The following is a 22,952-nucleotide window of genomic DNA, read 5'->3' as shown; positions in this document are numbered from 1 at the left end:
CTTGTCTCTCTCTCTCTCAATTAAATAAAAAAATCTTAAAAAAAAAAAAAAAAAGACCTTCTATACAAGTACAGGAAAATGAAAGAGCAGGGGTAAAAGTGGGCTTGTAAATATCTCATGATCTCGTGTTAGGGGAAGTAATAACAGAACGCACTTATTTGTACATGATTTTAAAAAAGAAGGAAATAAACATTAATATAGGGATAACAACACAAATTACAGACTCTTGAAACAGAAAATGAGGAAGTATGATGTTTATGCCAATGAGCTGAGCCTTAGTTATAAATGTAATATCAGAATGATTCTCTAAATTATGACATGGTTTAGAATAGAGATGAACTAGTACAAAAAGCATGTTTTCTAACTTGAAACCCTAGTACATATTGAGGCATACTTTCAGTCTCTAGCATTCAGAAGAGACCTTATCCTTCAAGAGGATAGGTTTACAGGGAATTGAGAAAATCTTAGGAAAAACCACCATTACCAAAACTACATGATATTCTTCTAAGAAATCTGACAATGTCTCTTATCAGGGTGAAAGATAACTGGCAGCTCCCAAATAAAAACATAATTAAAATATGTATTTTTCACACCATAGATTTCTTATCATTGTGCTCTAAAGAATTCAAGAAATACAGGGAGAGCAATAATGTGAGGTATAATTTTAAAGATTTCTTAATGAAATATAGTCATAAAAAAGTCCTATAGTGACTTCCCTATACAATGAGTTCCCTTATTTCCTATGTCTCTGCCTACGTGGTATTTGGCTCTAAGTCTTTTAAAGGAATTGTGAGTCTTCTCTCTTATATATTTACTATTAGTTTTATAGATTTTGCTGTAACTGTATCACTGTGTTGTCATCCTTTCCAACAAGGCGTGTAGTCGAAATACTGTAACTACTACAGCCCACCAAGCAGTCATCATGGAGAGAATGAATCCATTATTTAATAATTCTGAAATAATGTCTCGAATTCATTTAAGCTTCTCTCTTTGTAGTGGATTTCCCTTCAATTATTGGACTTTTCATCTGACTTGTTATGAAAATGTTTTAATACAATTATATGTGAAAGTGTTACCAGTTTATATTTGTGGATGGTTCATTTGTGCAGGAGGCTTGAACGAGGTGGGCTGTGGGACATTTCTCTACTGTGTGCAGTATCAGCCAGTGTGGTCGAGGCGAAGAGATATTTGGTGTAGTAAATTAGGTTTCTATGTTACTGGAAGGACCGGACAGGGAAAACCAGGGTAGGGAATGCAGTCTTTTTCTTCCTTTTCTTCCTTCCTTTCTTTCTTTTTAAAGATTTTATTTATTTACCTGACAGAGAGAGAGATCACAAGCAGGCAGAGAAGCAGGCAGAGGGGGAGGGGGAGAGCAGGCTCCCCACCGAGCAGAGAGCCCGATGAGGGGCTCGATCCCAGGACCCTGAGACTGTGACCTGAGGCAAAGGCAGAGGCCCAATCCGCTAAGCCACCCAGGCGCCCCAGGGGACGGTCTTATTGGAAGATCAGGCAAGGCTGAAGGTCTCACGGCTCCTCCTCTGAGCCCTCAGACCTCTCCCCCCTTGCTTCAGGAGGCTGCCCGAGGCACCTGCCACCCCTTTACTAGAACCTGAAGAGGAAGCGTTCTTTACTTTTCTCTGCTTTCCATCCTAATGGAAGGACCCAGAACCCTGCTGCTGAGGCTTCCCACCCCAGGATACAGAGAGAGGAGCACTTGGAGGGGTGGGTGGGTCCTGAGTGCCACAGACAACGTCCAGCCTGGGCTCGATCTCCTGTGACCTGCAGCATATATGGTATTTTAGCCAATACCCCATAATGCCTGTAGCATCCCTCTAAAATCACTGTGATGGATGAAAACACCCTCCTTTCTGTATGTCCAGTTGTCCCTTAGACATTGCTAGATCAACTCTTGTCTCAGATAGTTCTTAGTCTGGGACCCTGGGGAGCTTCCGGTTCTGTGTGAACTTCTAGCAGCTGTACACAAAATGTGTGTGCGTGTCCGTGAGACAACCAATAGATTTGATCAGTGTGTCAGAGGTATCTGTGCCTTTGCCAAAAGTGTTCGAGGGTAGCTGGTGTGATTAGCAAAAGATTTGTGGAAGAAGTTTGATTTGAGAACTTAGAACTTAGCCTTGGAAGATGGGTAGGGTTTTGGCCACAGGATTTTTTTTTTTTTTTAAAGACCTCATCCACTTTGAAGTATTTTCCTAATTATTACATTACTTGAGCCACCAGGGTAGGGGAAGACCTAGAAGCTAGAGTCTAGCAAAAGCATTAGAAAGTTTATATGTAGTAGCACACAGAATTTGAGGCTGGGGCAGGAGTCCAACCGGGGTGGGGGTCAGCATTAGCAAAAAGAAGGTAACCTGTTGGGGGAGAATAATAAAAAAAATTCTCCTAGTACTTAATCTTCAAAACAATTAAAAATCATTCTGCATGTGACGAAACTGGCTTGAAGATGTCAGATTACTTGCCGTGATCATACCATAGGAATTGGTGGAGCTGGGACTCAAACACAGTCATCTTCAGACAGTAAAATGTTGGCTTTGCTGCTGCCCCAAGCCGCCTGCTTCAGAGCCTCTCCTTTTACTCTCAGTGAGCCTCGTGGCTCAGCATCTGGGGCAAGGCCACTTCCAAGGACAGGTATCAAAGGCTAGGGTATTATTTAAAAAGCACTTGTGGAAAGGGCCAATAATTAAGTTCATTGAGAGCTCCAGGCCTTGGCATTTGTGGTTCCCTCTGTCTGGAATGCTATCATCCAATCTCTCTACGTGACTGTTCCTTCTTATCCTGCAGGTTTCAGCTCACATGTCATGTCAGAGTGGCCTGGCCTAATCACCACATCTCAAGAAGCCTTCCCTAGTTACTCAGTCACTTGCTCTGTTTATTTCCTCATGGCACTTGCCGAATCTTATTTAGTGGAAGCTCTAGTCTTCTCCATTGCTGTGATCCTGTTGCCTAGAAGAAGGTGTAGAGTAAGCTTTTAATATGATTTGCTGAGTGAATATTTGAGGGACCGATGGGAGAGAATCCCTCAGCATTTCCAGTTTGGGCCTGGGAAGCCTGTCTCTTGGAGTAAGACTGTATTTACACATTTAAGGCCTGAGCATCACGTATGCACACACTGAGTGAACTTACGTCTCTTTACTCCTTTGTGGGGGATTTTGTTTTTCTGCCATATCGTCCTCTCAGGCAAACATATATTGGATTTGACAAGGGAGCCTTAACAGGCAAACGCTTTGTATGAACTGTTGGCACTGGCTTGCCAGAAGCATGAATATCTTTGAGACTTTATTGTCGTTGCTCTTTTTTTCTGTAGGTCGTTCACCATGACCCGTGCCGTGGGGGTGCTGGACAATGGAACAGCTTGTTCAGATTTAAACACCTTGCAACTGGGAACTATTTAGCTGCAGAGGTAAGACTGATGGATACAGTGCTATTACATCTCTGTCTCTGAAATAGTGAAATAAGCAATTGGGTTCTCCAAAAGAAGCTGTATTCGTAGGAACAGTCATTATGCAAAATTTGATTATTGTCTTTCATGATCTGGATTGGCATATAAATTATTGTTAAAGTGCGAATATTAATCGAAGCACTGCAATAATTTTGTCTTAAAAATTTAGACAACAAGGGGCCCTCTGTGGCTCAGTCGGTTAAATGTCTGACTTGTGATTTCTGCTCAGATCATGACCTTAGGGTCTTGGAACTGGCTCTGCATTGGGCTCTGTGCTCAGCCCCAAGTCTCCTTGAGGTCCTTTCTCTCCCTTGGCCCCTCTCCACATTCATGGGCACGCTGTCTATCTCTAAAATAAATAAATGAACCTCAAAAGAAATGAAAACAACAGTAACAACAGAGCACTGGTGCTTGGTTTGCTTTAAGGTCAAGTGCCATAGAGTATCTGATTTGCATATTGTATGCTGTTTGTTCTAGACTTTTTAATTTAGCTTCGATCTTGCAGAATGTCTGCCTTGGAGACATGATCAACTCATTGTTGGTGAAGTAGAGCCTTGATAGTTTCAGTCATCTTCACTGAGCCTGGTTTCACTAGTGGATGACTTTTATTGTTCAAACCATTGGAGAGGAAAGGCGTTTCTCCCTGAGGCACTGAACTGTCCTAATACTGTTAATAAAAATGGTCAAAACAAATAAAGGTCTTTTCTTTCTCCACTAAAAGCATGTTGACAATCAGGTAGCTACGACTTAACAGCATAGAAGTTTTACAAATGACTTAATTAAAGTTTGGTTATCCAATGTAAAAATAATTTTGAAAATATTTGTTTTTTAGATGGTTGAAAATACACATTCATTCTACTCTCCTCAACTCTGTTTCTGTTTTTCAATTTAAGGTTTCCTCTGGGATTCAAAACCAGACTTGGCCTTAGGATTTTTAGTATCCTTATCTGACTTACGGTTTTGGATGTGAGGGAGGATAAGGAACTGGGGGGGCAGAAGTGACAAGAAAGAGGATGTTTCTGTTAACGGGCTGAGCCCTGAGTACTCAACACCATTACCCTTTATATCCTATTAACCTGCGATAATTGTCTTCATAGTGCTTACCACTGTCTGACTCATTGTACATCTTATTTTCTCAACATTCTCTGTCAGAATGTATGCTCTCTGAAGGCAGGGATTCTTTTTGTTTTTGTTTTTGTTTTATATCACACCATGTCCCCAGCATGTAGGGCAGTGCCTGGTACTTACAAGAGTTGATGAATATTTTTTGAATGAATGAATGAGTATATAGAAGCCATTCAGGCTTCTGTAAGCTTAGAGGATAGGAAGAAGACTTTGGGATTTGTATCTGAGTGGCATTTGGAGCCATGTGTGGGCAAATTAGTCTCTCTAAGATCCAGTTTCTTCCTCTGGAAAATGGGGATAATCACAATATTTATATAATACGAGTATTAGGAAAATTAAATGAGGTGCAATGCTTGGCATGGCATGTGGGCCATGGTAAGCCTCCAGGAAGTGACGCTGGCATGGTTATATTAATTATGAGAAATAGGGACTACTCTTACTTTTATAAATATCTGACTTATTATTTATGAATCTGTTCAAATAAATGAAATATAGCCTTGTAATTTATGGCCTGTTTACATCATGAGTGTTTTGAGGTAACTTTTTTTGAAAAATAACACTTTGATGCAAAATTAAGCCGGAGAATCTTGTCTAAAATAAGAGAAGTCTATTTTATGTGGTGTAAAAGATAAGAAATTAGTATCAAAATTCTCTTGAATCTTTTATTAGTGACTCGCCCTTAATTTACTTTAATCAATGGCTGTTTTAACTACTGACATTCTATAGAAAACCAACATGATTATACATTATGAGTTTCTTAGTTAATTTCTGCAATTAAAACTTTATCGTTGACACATTCAAATGACTGAATTATTAAGAATTAAATTGTTTATTAACTTTAATGAAGCTCTAAGACCTGAATATATAAAGGAATTTATTAAAAATTGAGAAATAGAAAGCAGCTCATTCCTTGAAAAGACTTTGAAAGACTCTATTCTGTCTTTAGAGACTATGACTTTAAATGCCAGATGCTATTTTGTCCATTAAAAAGTCTGGTGTACTTGGAGGAGCTCTTCTTTGACCTTTAATACTTGCGATAACATCTTTTTTTATGGCAAGGTGAGAGAAGGAGAATTAAGCATTAAATCATCTCTGAAAATGGAAAGCTAGGAATTTATTTTCTACTGGTTTTAACTAGTAAAATAGAATGGATACTTCTGTGTAGTGTTCTACCATCAAAAGAGAAATCTTAGCCTCAAAATACTGGCATCCATAGGTTAGGGTTTTATATTTCATTTGTTGTCTAAGGTCCGGTAAGATCCTGGTATAGTCACATCACAGGATGTGTGTGTCCTACTGGTGTGAAAGTGTTTACAGGTGTGGCAAAATCAGTAACTGTCGTTGTCATGTGGTAAAAGATTGCTATCCAGTTCTAGTTCCGCAATAGGTGAAATTAGCCTCTGACAACAGTTAAAACACAATGCTTATCCTTTTATTATTTTGCTTTTTAAAAATGCCTAGGTCTTTAATTTCAACTCATTCCCAACAATTGGATCTGCAACTTCTTAGCTTTATTTATTTTCTCATATTATATACTTATTCAAAGGAGAGAAAAGGCTCCATGGCTTTTATTTTACTTTTTTTGTTTTATCTTTAATATCTAGATGCTTCTTAAAAAAATAAGACACACATTGTAGGAAGTTGAAAATGCAAGAGTTGGGAATAATTATTTTTGGAATTCAGAGCAGCGGCAGACACCCTCCTTCAGATTTCACATCATCTTTAGTATATGCTTTTTAAGTGATTGATAAGTGCAGAGCATGATGGAGAATGCTGCAGGGAGAGAAGGAAGCAGGGCGGTGAGTCTCTGCTCTCAAAGAGCTGACCTGGTTTGGAAGTGGAAGACGGTCTACAGTGAATGGCCACGGGATGGTCAGCGGTAGGATCATGTCAGGCTGATTCTGTGTTCAGGGGGAGCTAGGTCAGCAGGAAATTAGCCAAAGAAGACTCTTGCTTGTGGTGAACTTGTCCCTGGTTCTCCAAGAAAGGAATAAACGCAGGTGGGTAGAGAAACAAAAGGACAACCAGTGTAGAAGTTGCCACGAAGACACAGACAGGGTTGTAGAATGTCCACATCACAGGCAGACAATGAAAAAAGGGCAGCCTGGCTCAAGGAAAGAGGGTCTTTTTTTTTTTTTTTTTAAGGAAAGGGGTTCTAAAAGGAATTACTGAGTGACAGATCCCTTTGTTTAAAGATTTAGGTTGAAAGGTTTGGGTTTGATCTAATCCTTAGGAGGAATAAGGTTTGAAGTAGTTACCTTTGGGGCTGAGGCTGGATGGGTATTTGTAAACATTTGGTAGACACCAGTGATGTCCCTAGAAAATCTAACTTCTGTCCTTGAGGAGCTCTCAGTACAGTGTGATAAGTGTAGTATAGCAATAGGAACAGTGATGTGCTTATGGGGCGGCATTAGGTGCCTGGGAGGAATGGTCAGGAGTCTGGAGAAGGTGCTGCTTGGTGGATGGGTAAGGCAGGTGTGTGTGAGGGGGAGAGCACATGTACAGGCAGTGAGGACGGCATTTACAAAGGGAAGGAGGTGTGTGCTGTTGTACAAACTAGTTTCATGTGGCTAATATACATGTGGATCACACAGAGGCTGTGTGTGAGATTGGGAGTGGTGCTGGAAGGTGGCAGGGGAGTAGTAGGGCCAGACATGTAGGGCAGCTGGTTTTTTTAGGCCATATTGTTAAACTAAGGAGAATTGGTTTTATTTTTAAAGCATAAAGAGCAGCGTTCTAAATAAACTTGTGTTTAAGGACAACCACTCTAGAATTGCCTTGGCATATGTTGGTTCTTTTAATTAAAATAAATACCATTAAAATGAAAAAGTCAGTTTTTCAGTTACACTAGCCACATCTCAAGTGGCTCAGTACCTTCAGGGTGTTGGAGGGTGCAGATACGGAACATTTCCATCAGCACCAGGAAAGTTTCAGTAGACAGAGCTGCTCTGGAGCCTTAGCAACTGGAAGGGATTGCCTCTGAGATGGGGAGCCCGGGAATGTTGAGGATTTGAACTGAGGGAGTGGCATTGGTCATGGCAAGAAGAGAAGACATTTTTCAGACATGGAAGCAAAAGAGTCGTAATCCATAGGATGTTTTAGGTGAAAGAGTTGGAGGATTCTGGCTTTGGAGAACTGGTGATGTCATTCACCAATTCAGGGAAAATGGGAAGGGGTGCAGCACGGATGAGGCAATAATCCATTCAGTTTTGACTCTGTTTGATTGGAGGTGCTATAAAATGCCCAGGTGAAAATGCCTGATAGGCACAGGGTTCGCATCTTCTAGAAGTTTGGGGATTGGCTCAACTGACAAGCATCAGCATGGAGGAGATCATCAGGCATTATGAGGAGAGTGAGAAGGTGTTTGATGCTGAAACTGTGGGGAACATCATCTTCCAAGGGTGGACGACAGACGGGGAGCCTGAGAAGTCAGAGAAACCGCTAGAAAATCTGATGGGTTGAGTCACAAATGTCAAGCAAGGGAGGACAGAGTTTCAAAAAGGAGAGAGTGCTACCCGAAAGGTCTGGAACACACTGTATTTATGGCATTTGGCAAGAACACAGTCATTTGTGATTGAGAGCATTTTTTGTGGAAACCAGAATCCAGAGGGCAGAGGAATGACAAGGAAGCCAGGAAGCAGAAATAAGGGTGGACTGACTTTTCATATCAGGGCTTTGAAGGAGCAGGAACAGTAATAAAGGGAAAACAGTCCTATTAGATAGGTTTTTAAAGGTATATTTAAAAAAAATATATATAAGATGAGAACAGAGCCGTTTTTGCCTTAAAGGGAAGTTCCTGTCAGAAGACCAGGATCTGGCTGTGCATTCCCCTTTTCCCTCAGCCTTTCCATTCTCAGCACACATACTGATAATTTGAAATATTATTTTAATGTGCCTGAGGCATTTCTGGTAAATTGGATTATGTAATTCTTGAATTGCCTTTGAGGGTATGGTGCTTATATTGGCCAGTGTGGCAAAGAGAACCTAGTGTAGTGGGGGAAAAAAATCCCACGTATACTGCTCACAATCTATCTGACCTAAAGCAAATATTTAACTTCTCTGAACCTCAGATCCCTTGTGTGTAAAGAAGACGATAGTATATATTACATGGGATTATTTTGGAATTAGGGAAGATACGGAGTGTTCAACACCTCGCACATAAAATATATTCAGTAATTCTGAAGTCCCCTCACTTCCATTGAGAAGGGGACAAAAAATGTGGAGTCGTGTTGTTTATTATTACTTTCACTACTTCTACTGTTATTATGGTTACAGTTTTTATCCAGCACTGGTATTTTTTGGCAAGCCAGGTAACTGAAGGCGGTGGGGGGTTGGAATTCAGGGGTTCATCACTGGTTACCTTGTACATGGGAGATATATTCAGTAAATACTAGATAATCTAATGGATGAATCAGGGAGAGAGCCTGAGGCTGTAAATCCAATCCTTTTACTTTATAGAAAAGGAAACAGGTTCAGAGAGGTGATTCACTTTGTCCAAAGTTCAAACACAAGGTAAGGACAGTCGGGTTCAATGGCAGGCTTGTGTCGCTTTATCTACCCCAGTGGTTCTTAGCCTGGGGTGATCCTGTTGCCCAGGGGCTATATGACCAGGTCTGGGGGCATTTTTAATGTCAGAACTGGGGAGAGGGAGCTACTGGCATCTGGTGGATAGAGGCCAGGGGTGCAGAGAAACATCCAAGCAGGGGACACGGGACAGCCACTACAACAAAGAATGGTCTGACCCAAAATGCTGGTAGTGCTGATATCGAGAAACCCTGACTCATGTTACACCAACATGGCAACACTCATTTACTGACTGCGTACTAGGTGGAAGCACCATTTTGATTTCATGGAAGCAACGGAGTTGTGAAGAGGTGATACCGTGAAGATAACCAAGGTGATGAACACTTGGTCCTTGTCCTTTGGGAGTTTGCAGTGTAGAGAAGGACATTCATTTAGTCACTGGGACATCTCCTTTGCAATGATTTCCAGCATGCGTGCATATCTGAGAGCACCAATTTTGTGTAATGTTTAAATTATGGCCATGTTAAAGCTTACAGTGAGTTTAAAGGGCTGCGATCTTAAATCTAAGCACAAAGGGGGAAAGAAACCCTCAAAATTTTACTTATACATATACTTCTTAAACATGATATTCTAATTTAACTCATACTTACAGGGAGGCCAAGTTTTCCAGAAAAGTGTAATGAGACTATTGTTTGTGGAGAAATGAAGGGGACACTATCCAAAGGAAATTAGACTGTTTCATATGCTGATGCTTCTGTAGTCTAATTATAGAGACAAAGCACGTAAATGGCAAGCTATTTAAGAATAGCACTATAAATATAGTGCTATTTTGTTTTAGGGAATTCAGAATTCATTTTGGAGAAATATACAGTGCTAGAAGCTCATGGACAAAACGTGGAAAAAAAGTACTTAATTGTGAATTAGAGAACGAAGCCATTTGTGGCTTTGTCAGATAATGCCTTCCAGAACACTTACAGTGCCTTATGGTTAAGCTGTCTTCTGTGATGTCAGTTTCCTTGGGCCATACAAGGGAGAAGGTACCATGAGGGGAAGGAGCGCAAACAGCCATGAAATTTTGCCGTTTATACACTGCAGGGTTGTAAGCGCACTCATGGCCATTTGCCCTGGATCTTTTACTTGTATTGCTGTACTGGTGCAGGAGAATTCACAGCCATATCAATGGGAGGGACAGGACTTTTATCACATTTTGAAGGGGATAATACAGGAATCTCAGGAAACCATTCTTCTCTAGTCATGGGAGCAATTCTAAATCAAGTATCACAGTTTCTGATCTACTGCTTCTACATTTTCTTTCTTGGGATATTATTAAAGCCATAGGATCCTTCCCAGAGCAAGATAGATCGAACAGTGCAAGTGATTTTATTTGTTAAAGATATCATTACACTTTCAAAGCCAACTAGCTTATTTGTAGATGGGCCAGACGTCCACCAGATGGCAGTAAACACTTATTTCCTAACGATGCAATGGATTTTGGATTTAATTAATTAGTAAAAAACTTGGTACTCAAGAACCTGTACATTGGTATAGAATCTTATGAATATTAGGTTTATAGTTTTGAATACCTCTGTGTTTAGTTTTCCATGCACTATATCAGCCATAGTTGGTGGTTTGTATGTTTGCGTATACATATATATAAATAAATATGATGGAAGAATACACAAACTAGGTCCTCCACACACACACACATAAATGTTATATATCAAAATATAAATTGCGCTGGCACATATAAGCACTTAATAAAGGTTATTTTTTACCTTCTTTTCTTTTCTAGAGTTGTCGGTCAGAATAATAGATTGTCTCTGAAATGTCAGGCATTGGAGACAAGAACATATACATATATAATTATTTGAAAAAATATACAAGTGATGATTTTAATGTTATATATCATCAAAATTGATCAAAACACATTTCCTCATAAAAACCAACATTTTTGTTTTAAGAAAATGAGCCTATATTGTGGACTTGGGAGGGGTCTGTCTGCTTCTTACTATTGTGTTAGGTGAAAGTTGTACTTGTCTTTCATTTGATTGTGGCACAATCATGGTTTTCACTGCCTAACTATTTAGGGTATTTCTCTGTGCCTCTCTCTTTCTTTGCCACTTCTCTCTTCTGGCTTGTGACATTCTCTCCTTGACTTCTTCCTTTGGCCATTCAAATGAGGGCTCCCTTCAGGAGTTTGTACTGGGTCTTTGGTCTTCATAGTCTCCCTGTTATTCACCCCCACGGCTGCAGTGGGCCAGGAATTTGATCTCAGATATCCCACTGCCATTGAAACTCAATAAATATGTCTATGATTGACAAATCTATCAAACAGTGCATTTTCTTAGTGAAATGTTGAAAACCTGCATCGTGGCAAACATACTTTTCTGTCTCAGTTTACACATTCTAATTCTACTGACTGTGTCTCCATGCCATCTTCTGCATTGGCTTTTTCCTTTATTCGGCATGATTATTTTTGTCAGGGCTCTGCTGCCTTCCTAGAACCAACTCGCTTGGTTTCTTTGCCTCTTTCATCCCTTTTCTCCATCTCCTACTAACTATGGCCAGTCGAGGATTTTTTTAATGTAGTGTTTTTGCAAATGCTTCCCCAGTGATATTCAAAATCTTTCTGAAGATGTAAACCCATTAGTTTATGGCTTAAAAGACCCATTGGTCTGGGCTGACTTGGATCCACCTTGGATCACACCCCTCCTCTTTATGGAGACAGGAGGGATGTAACATGGTATTGTAACCAAAGGATGGAGTTTTGGAATCATAGGATCTGTGCTTCTGAGTGACCCTACCACTCACCAGTGGTATGACTTTGTACAGAAGATTTCACTTGATGTGCCCCAGGGGCCTCATCTATAAAGTGGGGTGAAGAATCCCTCCTACGAGGGGATGCCTGGGTGGCTCAGATGGTTGTGCATCCAACTTGGATTTTGGCTCAGGTCATGATCTCAGCATTTGTGAGATCGAGCCCCGAGTGGAACCCCATACTCCAAGCTCAGCAGGGGGAGTCTTCTTGAGATTTTTTTCTCTCCCTCTGCCCCCCCAGCCCCATGGGCTGGCTCTTTCTCTCTCTAAAACAAACAAATAGACTTTTTTTTTTTTTTAAAGAAAGGTATCCCTTCTAATAGGACTGTAAGGGGAAAATGAATTAACCTTTAAAAGCATATAAAAATATTTCATAAATGATGTTAATGGGTCTTTTCTGAACATGTGTCATTTTCTCATCTCTGTGCTGCCTATGTCCTTCCCCCGCACTGCCTGTGTCCTTTACTCTTTTCTTTATCTGCCAGTTATGATTCTACCCATTCTTCAAGGCTTATCTCAGATGCTACCTTCTCCATTAACAATTCTTTTTTAAAAAATATTTTACTTATTTATTTGAGAGAGAGAGCACGAGGCGGAGTGGAGCAGCCGAGGGAGCAGGTGGGGCTCGATGTGGGGCTTGATCCAAGGACCCTGAGATCATGACCTGAGCTGAAGGCAGACACTTAACTGACTGAGACACCCAGGCACCCCTCCATGAATAATTCTTGGCTAAATTTGCCCATCACAGATCCCTCCTTCCTCTGACCTGTATTATTTATAAATTATTCATTCTTGTCTTATATCTCTTGTCACATTCTATTTTGTATTACAGCTAACTGTATTTATGTCTTATTTTCCTTCCTAGATTGTACTCTCTCATGGTCAGGGACCATATTCTCTTCATCTTTGCTAAAATACCATATGCCACAATGCTTTGCCCATTATAGATGTTCTATTAATATTTATTGAATAAATGATTGAAGAGCATATTAGGTCTCTCAAAGGGAAAAAAATTCTCTCTCTAATGCCAGATTTATAATTTATTTTTTAACATAAGGAAATATTTCCTTTAAAGTCCTGAAAGATTCAGGAATCTTCACATGCCCATGTCTTTTTTCCCTTTCTTTAGAAATAATATGTTTTTTGGCTTACCCTTAGTCTAATTACTTTAATAATTACTGCTCTCATATTCAGAGGAGGAAAGCAGCAGTATAATTAAAACATACATGAAAGCATATATTTATTTGGTCTTCAATTAATATTGGTGAATTTATATAGGCATAGATTATTTGGGTGGCTTCTCCCCTTTCTCCTTCTTCCCCTCCTCTTCTTCTTCTTTCTCTTTGTTATTATTATCACTTTAATGAATTTACTTAAGCAGTAACTCCACATTAATCATTTAAAAAAACCCCACGTTACAGCCAGAGAGACACAAGATGAGGCAAAGTCTTAACTGATCAGCACCATCTTTAGTCTTATTGCCAAAGACATGAATATATAAAATTTGATGAAATATAATTAGTATGATTAAGCTTTGGTCATAGACTTTTCTCATTGAACAGATGAGGACTCTGGGTTCCAAGGTTAGGTGACCTTTCCTGAAGCTCATGGGTATCTCCTCCCAGGGCAGAGCCTGGAGTCCAGTTCCCAGACTTCTCTTAGGGATTGAACTTAGGGATTGAGATGAGTGACCCAAGAGGGTGAAATATATGAAGACAGAATTTCAGAAAGTAATGTCTTTGGGATGGAACATAACTTACATTTCAGAGGGCATACATGATTTTGTGTTAATTCCTGTTCCTTTACACATTTTAGGTAGGACACATCATGGTTTCCAGCACGGGTTCCCTTCACAGTGTCTGTGGCCAACTACTCAAATGCTTATTGAATGAATGCTTTGACCATGAGATATATCTTTGGTTAAACATGCTACATATATTTTGGAAATAATTTAACTATAATTTTAGTATGGCTATTTTTTTTAATTTGAAAAAAAAATCTGAATTGTTCAAATTGAAAACAAATTTAAAAATACGAACCAGTAATGCTTGACTAAAATAGCTAGATAAACCCCTCCTGGGCACTGTGCTGGAACTGTCATGACTACTAAAGAAAAGTGTGTCTTCTTGTGTTTGATTCATCAGTACATGAAAAGCCAATTAATTCCCTATCTTTTTGGCTTTCTACCTTTCACTCTTGGATTCCAAAAGCAAGAATAAGCCAGTTTTGGAATTAATTCTTTTATTTGTCATTCAAGGGAACTTAAGGAGCCTGAGATACATATCTCCAAAGAAAAAGTCCTGCCTCAAATCTGCCTAGTTTCTGGCCTAACACTCAGGGGCAGCTTGTAACTGGATTCCCCTTTTCTTGCTCCCTCCCCTGCCTTCCTTTGTTAGTCAGTTTAACTGAGACTCTGGCATGTGACTCTTGGGCTGGGTTCTCTGCTTTCTTTCCACTCCTCTCCCTGGTACCTCTTTTCTCTCCCCCAATTTCTGATTTGTTTAACCACAATTTAGTTTTATCTGACTTTCAATTTTAGTATATGTGCTGCCGAAGCGAGCACTTTATCTGACTTTCAAATTGGTGTAAATGGAGTCATACAGTGTCTGGTTTTCTACCTACAATATCTTTAAAAATTAGTATATAACTGACATATAACCTTTTATTAGTTTTGATGTACAACATAATGATTTGGTATGTGTCTATATTGTGAAATGATTACCGCAGTTAAGTCTGCCTAACGGCCATCACCACACATCCTTTCTGCATGAGAACTTTTAAGATCTACTTTCTTGGCAGCGTTCAAACATGCAGTACAGTATTGTTAACTATAATCGCCATGCTGGGCATTGATTGTATCCTCAGGACATATTTTCTTCTAACTTGAGTTAGTACCTTTTGACCACCTTTACCTATTGCGCTCATGCCCCATCTCCCACCTCTGGGAACCCAGCACTCTGTTCTCTGTATCTCTGAGCTCAGTTTGTTTTCGATTCCACAAATAAATGAGATCTTACGGTAGTTGTTTTTCTCTTACTTTTTTCAGATAGCACAGGGTTGTTAAGGTCCATCCATATCGTGGCAAATGACAGCATTTCATTCTTTTTTATCGCTGAACAGTATTCCATTGTCTGTGTCTTTGAGACCCAGCCTTTTTGCCATATCAGTTACTCATCGTGTTTATTACTGAGTAGTCCTCCATTGTTTGAAAATGCCACACTTGATTTATCCGTTCTCCTGTTACATGGTAAGCATTTTTGTCTAAATCTAATTTCTGGCTCTATTTTATGTCCCTATCATTGTTTTCCCTTTTGTCTCCTCTGCTCATTGTCCTCAAATGAATGTGTCAGTCCGTTTTAGTGGATTTTCCTGGGGTATGGTCACCTCTGCATACACAGTTCTTCAGCTGGGCAAAGCTTTATTTTCTATTATCTTTGATCATTGCTTGTATCCCACTAATTTTCTCTTCCTTTTCAGTACACCTGTTGTCCATCAATTGATAGGCCCTTCTCTGGTCCTCCCAGGACTACTTGCTTTTTCCTAATTTTTATTTCTTCATACGTTTCCTCTATATTGAGGGATGGCTGTTCCATTTTTTTTTTTTTTTTTTTTATGCTCTGCATCGCTCATTACCTGCAGCATCAACTGTGCTTTTATTGCTGCCAAAATGGAGTTTAATTTTGTATTTGCGTTTTCATTTTTAGTGAAATCCTTCTTTTTATAATTCTTTATATTTGTATATTATTATTTATGTTATTTGTATTATGTTTTCAGCTGTTCATTTTATTCTGTTGTCCTTACCTAGAGGAAATGTTTACTTACACTTTCTTGAATATGCCAACCATTTCCTGAAAGTTGATTTTGCATCCTACCATAGAAGATATTCAGAAAGACTCTGGGAAAATAATGTCCCCTCATAACATGGTTTTTAATCGGTCCCATGTTGTTTTTTCTTTTCCTTCCTTCCTTACTATCCCCAGACAAGGGGGCTCTGTGCAGAACCAGATGGGTTGAGTGGATGGTCATTTTGTTCTATTTTTTAAAAATTCTTGATCCTTTTTCTCAGTTGTTAGCCGGAGGGCTACACTGCCGTTGTAGGTCTTAGGTCCAGCACATGGTGACTCTGCCTACCTGGGCTCTACGGTCCTTGCCTCTCTCTCCTACCCCTTTGCTATTTCTACAATGTCAGGCAGTGTAATTCCCCCATACAAAGCCACTCTTCTTGCTCTTTCTTTCTTCAGGAAGTGTTCTTCGAAAGCCCTCTGCTATCATCTGCCCCCTTGACTCTCTGCCTATTTGTTTTCTAAGATTTGTCACATTTCTGTGGTCATGAGAGGACAGAGGTAGCAGGGACAGTGAATGGGAGTCCTGGGGAGACAGGTTTCTGCTTAGTCTAACAAGGGCTCCTCAGCGGTACACACTTCTGTGTGGGGTTTTGGTGTCTGAGTGAATGGACAAACAGCAGCAGCCGTAGCAAGTAGCCTGTGTTCACAAGGCTGTTAGCTTGAAGTGAGGTGGAGTGAGCTGAGTCCTCAGAGAAAACCTTGGGGCCGTGTCTGCTTCTCCCTCAGCACCAGCTGCTTTGTGAAAGACCGCCAATCCATTGTAGATTTGGGAGTAGGTTGTTTTTCAGTCTTAGTTTTGAATGAAATTCAGACTTTTTTTTTTTTTCTTTTGCTCTGTTTTGCCTTTGATCCTTTTCAGCACCTTTGCTGATATTTAATAATAAGTTGTGAGGAGCTACTAGCCAAGTGCCATTCTGAGGAAGACTCTTGACCTTACATTTTAAATGGTGACTTTAATGCCTGGGGTCACATGTTACAGACACCAACTGATTAATGTTCAAATAGTTAAAATCAAGTGAACAACTCATTATTTAGAGAAAAAAAACACCTTATAAGTCTGTTGTTTTACAAATTATGAACTAGTTGTTTCAGTACAACACAGACATTTTTTGGGACTGTGTCATCGGACGGGAGTCGGGAGGTATGCATTCTGGCCAGCTGGAAATGTGTGGGCCGACACTCGGCATATCCGGAACTCATCTATCTTTGTTGACCCCTAACACCCACACAACACTCATGCACTAATCTTCATATCCGATATATATATATCTGGTATATAGCTCTTTTTTTTGCTCAATATTCTCTTCTTGTGTATATAGCCTATGGAACATGATACTGAATCATTGTCACTAAGACTTTCCTTTGGTCTAATTCTAAAAAAAATTGAGTTATTGGTTAAAGGCAGATTTTGTGGTGGGCAAGATGATGAATTCTCTTGAAGGCTTTCTTGGAGGATGCGAGATTGTCAGCTCTTAACTTGTTCAAAGATGTCAACTATTCTAATGTAAACAAAAGCCATAGACATGACATTTTAGCTCATGTCTCCTGCCACTAGAGTTTGAAGGTGATATTTTAAATTGTAATATTTTAGTAATGGTTTCTTTCTTAGTTTTTTTTATATTGAATTTAGTTAAGGATACAATAGTGAAATGAATTAAAGATCATTGATCTTGTTAATTTGCTTTTCATAAAGATTCAAAACTGTTTTTGTAATTTGTAATTTTTAATTTTTAATTTTTTTAGCTTAATCCTGATTATCGAGATGCTCAAAATGAAGGAAAAAATATGGTGAGTGAAATTGTTTTTTTTCCCTCCAAAATTCCAAATATATTGTTTATATTTTATATGAACAAATTGAGAAGTTAATAGAAAATTGAAGACGAGGGATTCTGAGAGATTCTCTGACTAGAGGCTGTGGATCACAGATAAAAAGTAAAAGATGACATGGCTTACATTATAAAAAAATGTTCAGTAATGGGTATTTAAGGAGATTTGTAGCAACTTGGAGGCCATTTATGATAGAACACTGAAGGCAGTGGGCATCTGGGAGGTACGGTGTAGGTTTAGTTTTCAGAAGTACACAGATGTTTAGGAAGGAGAAATTGAATTATGGCATGATATTAAAAGAGGACAATGGAACAATCCTTTCTGATTGAAAATAACTTGAGTTCTATTTATGGGGAGAAATTGAGGCATCAAACAGCTGTATGACTGATTTTTCTGATATTCTAAAACATGCTACTCAGAAAATCTCAATCTTATTTTAAAGCCAACTTTCATTAAGATATTTATTATTATGCAGTCTGCTCTTTCATCATCATTTGTAAAGAGGATGACTGATTATAACAACATGACTTAATTCAATAGAAAATTCTGAAGTGGAGGATATTTGGTGTGTTACAGAAAAAACCTGGTTGATGGGATGGATTTATGTACCTATCTCTATGTGTTTATATAGTTTAGCAATCTAGCTAGACATTTTAATGTTAAATAGATACAGTCTATAATTTAATTTTCTTAGGAGTTTAGCAGTCTCTTTCAAAATTGCTAAGGATTATTACTGCATCATTCAAAATTCTATCCTTCCACAGAGAGTGTTGTAATATTTAATTGAAATAATTTCTGTCTTTGCATTGGCTCTCAGCTTTATGTTTTATGAGAATATTGATATGGGGGAGGTGAACCAAATCAGAATTTCTGGACCTGAGTCAGTCCTGTTTGACTTCTTTCTCCATCTGACTATTAGATTTACAATAGAAATAAAGCTGAAGTAACAAGTCATTGGCCTAATGAAAACTGTAATTTGTGTTAAAATGTCCCTAAACACAGAAGTAGGTTTCTTAGATCAGTTGGATCACTCATTTCTAATTCAGTTTTATGCCCTGTGTGGACTCTTCTCTCCTCGGTTTTCAAATAGCTAGCCCAGGATTGTTGGGTTCTCATTTTCCTGTGATTTGGAAAAACACCATCCATAACCACATTGAAAAGCTTCTTTTGAGAGTCTTTGGTTCTTGCTGTAAGCTGGGCAATAGTCTCTAACCAAAGACTACCAGAAACACACCTGTTCTTGAACGAGTGGAGTTAATGACACGTTGCACTTACATCCCCTGGGAACTGTGGGGCCTCTCAGATGGCGATAGAAAGAACCTGTGGATTTGGAGTTATACAAGATGACTTTGGGAGGATTTAAGGAAGGGGGCTTACTGTAGATAGGAATGCTGTCAGGAAGAGACATTTTCTCTATAGGAAGGGCAGGTGAGAGCTAGGCTAAGGTTGTAAGTGCTATAGGAAGCAGCACCCATTAGGGGAGAGGGATCTTAAATAGTGTCTATGGCTTGGACAACATTCCCATTTTGTTAGTGTTCAGACACGATTGTGGAGTGGCCAGGTCTGATGTTGACATTCTATGAAATTGGTCGTGTTCACAGGAGGACACTGTGACCTATCCACAAATGTTGGGGTGCTCTTGGCCACATTGAGCCTGCCTGATCATACTGGGCCAAACTTCAGATGTCAGGGTTGCTTTTCTCTTGCTCAAGGGTCTTTGTTTATGATATTCTATGTGAGTTCAGCATTGTTATGAACCAGGGGAGTTCTACTTCTCACACCACCGTTGACTTGTGTCACTTTGGACATGTCAGATAGCCCTCCCGAGACTCCTTTTCCTACCCAAATGCTGGGTTGAGGAGGTTTGCTGTGTGTGTCACCTATATGCCATGAGGTTAACATTCCATCAGATAAAAGGAAACTCTTTGAATCCAAGATGTTAGTAGGTGAAAAATGTACGTTATTTCTATTGAAAGGGCATCACCCCCAAGCTTCAAATTGTGCAGTTGAATTCCATCTCTTTGCTTATCTCCTTTCAGCTACATACTGTTTGGTGAGGCTACTGATGATGTTTCTGGGCAGAGCTGACTGGAGAAGAAAGAGTAGGGAGGTTTAGGAAGCAGTATAGGATCCATGAGGTTTGCTGTTTGCGTCGATCAAGCTTTAAGTTAGACTTTGTAGACGTGTTTCCTTTATGTTTTGAAGTACAAGTTCTTCCTTCACCTGTAAAGGTGACAAAGAGCACTTTTCTGTGAGAGGGTTGTTACCAGAAACACTTTAATTGCATATAACACAGGTGGGTCTGCTTTGCCCTAGAAGTTTATGGCTGGATCTCATCTGCCATCCGAGAGAGGACCAACTGGAGACATTTGATTTCATTTTTTTTTCTATCCTTAATCCCTAGCTTGAAAGTAAATAAAACCAAAAATATGGAACAGTAAAGCTAACAATATGGCTTCTCATTTTATAGACCATTTTCCACCTAGCAGTAATTATGTTTCTGTCTAAAAAAAGAAAACGAAGGAGCAGTTAGAGCTTAGCCTGTGAAAAATGAAATCAATTTCCCCAACCAGAATGCTATCTCACCTCAGATCTGGGTTCCAGTAACAACTGAGTTCACTGTGACCATGCTAATTATTTTTCTTTCCAAATTTTCCCTCATGTTCTCTATTTAATATCCAGTTAATATTTTTCCTGTAATTTAGAAACCTTTATCAAAATGTTGCCTTCCATTTTTGAAGTCTCAAAGGTTAATGCATGGTGCCACTGAAATGAGGCGGTGTGTGTCGGAGCTCCCATTAAGACCCAAATTGCTGTATTTATTCTACAAAGGAGCCTATTATTTCCAATCTTACAAATGTACAGCATCCACAGGGACCCTGTAAACATTGGAACTGTGTCAAGCCCAGCTGGGAACCTGACAGTCATTAGTTTCTTCTCCTTGAAAGGCTGCATCTTTTCAAATGGCTCTTTGAAGGGGATTTTTTTTTTTTTTTTGGACTAACACCACCCATTTGCACATTACCATATTGATGTGGAATGTGATCTGATTTTTCAAGGGAGTGTCTTTGTCTATGCTGGGGATTCTCAACCTTAGCCATATTGATAGATTGGCCTGGAGAATTCTTTGTTGTGGGGATGTGTCCTTTGCACTGTCAGGTGTCTGGCAGACCTATAGACTCTGCTCACTAGATGTCACTGATGGCCTTCCTGCCCCCCGCCGTTGGGGCAACTAAACATGCGTCTGGAAATTGTGAAAGCTCCCCCTCCTCACCACCCCCCTCCCCAGGGTCTGGGCTCTCTCCTCATTGATGACCACCAGTCTTTATGCATAGACATACATAAATAGCAGTATTCTAGGAACCATGATACTTGGCTGACATGCATTGGAAAATTCTATTTTATAGGCTTTTTTTGGGGGGGGGGGCCAGATTATCAACAAAGACCCCCAAATTTCCTTAAGTTTATACTCTATACTCATGACTGGTAAGGTGATAAGAAAAAGAATGGAAAAAGGGTCATTAAGAATGAGTTTAAGAGTAACAGTGTCTTAAGGAACCTGGCAAGGGAAGAAGTGTCTGCACCTTTAAATGGCAGGGTTATGTCTGTTACATAAAGTCAGCAGAGCCCTGGAGGGTCTGACCAAAAACACAGATGCCTGCACATCATTATGCTGCCTTGGCTGTGACCGCACGCAGTCTGCAGCAGCCCCGAAAATGCATACGTTCTTTCTTACAGAATGTCTCTGGCTCCTAACAACAGAATTGCAACGTGATGTCTCTGCTAAAAATTCGATGACTCACAAATGAGTCAACAGAGAAGGTGTTACAGGAGGCTAAGGGCTATGACTCCACTGGCAGGCCCCAGGCCAGGCAGGAGAAGCCGGGAGAGCCATTTGTATAACCCGAGAGGCTGTGTGCCTTTCCTTCCACGTGAAAATGCCAGTTTTATAAGAGACCAGCAGACTAGGTTAACATGCAGAGGCTCTGCATTCCCGAAATTGAGGGTTTTGGATAGCTAGCTGATAGGAAATCTAACACCTGTTTAAGCCCTGTTGTACTTTAAATGTATTTTCATGATGCAAGAAGGGAGGGCGTTTCGCTTCGGTAATTCTGTGTGGGGAACTAGTTTTTTTGTGTCTTGTTTCTTATTTAAAAAATGTATGGGTTTACAAACAGAAGCCACAGGCATACCATTTTGAACAGAACTGCCTTTCTATTATAGAAATATAATGTTGATTCTTCTTATAGATTGAAGCTTGAGCCATAAATTTAAAAATTATATATTTATAACTCTTCATTCACGTTTTATTGTTTACGAATTTTGAGGGGCTGTCTTGAAATTTACTGTGGAACTATTTCCAAAGCAGTGTTTGTTAAGCAAAATATCAGAGTGCGAGATTAAAAGCAAAATGTATAGCACTGCTTTAAAAAACTGCAAAAGATCTTAGAAATTCTTTTGCACACGTAAATAATTGTTATGCTATTTGTAAATGGAATTTATCTCTTCATTAATCTTCTTTCTCCTCCTGCCCTGGGACCTAAGCAAATTATTTAGGGGTGTAGTGGTACATTCCACTTATCCTATGTAATTAAAATTAAACCACAGGTCCTCAATAGTATGAGTAATTCAGAGGAACCTCTTTTAATTAGCCATAATAAGTGAGGTTTTCCTATGTTTGGAAAAAAAATGTTGTTGTTAATTTTAAGTGTCAAAATAGAAAGGTTCCTTACTATTCTTGTTGGGAAACTGCATATTACCAAAGGGGTGGGGTAGGAAGACAATCTAGGAACCTGGGTCTGCTTTCTTTTTGTAAGTCTAGAAAATTTATTTTCTGAACATTTCAAAAGGAGGGTATATACAGTAGGATTGACTTGTACTAAATGAACTCACAGGGGACTGATATATAAACCACAATGCCAACTTTCATCTCTAAGTAAATCTAAATCGTTGGGTCAGTTCATGCATTTTCCTTGATAGAAAATCTATAGCAAAAACTAAGTTATAATTAGAAGATTGGTGTGCAAGAGGCTCAGGAAATTAGATGACACATATTCTTTTTAGGGATATGGCATTCCTCTGAAAAGACCAGAATATTAATTTTTTGCATCTGCACTCGCAATGATGAAAGAAGCTATCAAATCTTATTCACTGAATCTCTGTTTATTTAGGTTACATGTTCATCTTCTGTTAATAAAGACTTTCTTCAAACATGGGTCAATATAATTGATTAAATTATATTTTCCTTAATTAAAGTCATATTTTATTTGTGCGTTTCATAAAATCTACTGAAGCTACTTGTTTTCAAATTCCTTTGCCTACCTATTCAAAAAATCCTTTGGGTGATTTCTACAACTGAC

The 22,952-nt window shown here is 39.3% G+C and overlaps 1 protein-coding gene across 1 annotated transcript in view; it reads left to right on the top strand.

Moving 5' to 3' along the window:
* Positions 1-22,952, top strand: part of ITPR2 (inositol 1,4,5-trisphosphate receptor type 2) — a 502,139-nt gene that overhangs the window by 105,460 nt on the left and 373,727 nt on the right. The window contains exons 9-10 of the mRNA XM_059185826.1: positions 3,320-3,415; positions 17,509-17,553. Coding sequence (XP_059041809.1) covers positions 3,320-3,415; positions 17,509-17,553 — 141 coding nt within the window. The remainder of the gene's footprint in view (positions 1-3,319; positions 3,416-17,508; positions 17,554-22,952) is intronic.

Source organism: Mustela lutreola, chromosome 8 (assembly GCF_030435805.1).
Source record: "Mustela lutreola isolate mMusLut2 chromosome 8, mMusLut2.pri, whole genome shotgun sequence".
Classification (NCBI taxonomy): domain Eukaryota; kingdom Metazoa; phylum Chordata; class Mammalia; order Carnivora; family Mustelidae; genus Mustela; species Mustela lutreola.
The sequence above is the reverse complement of the archived record's forward strand: the minus strand, read 5'-3'. Positions and strand labels throughout refer to the sequence as shown.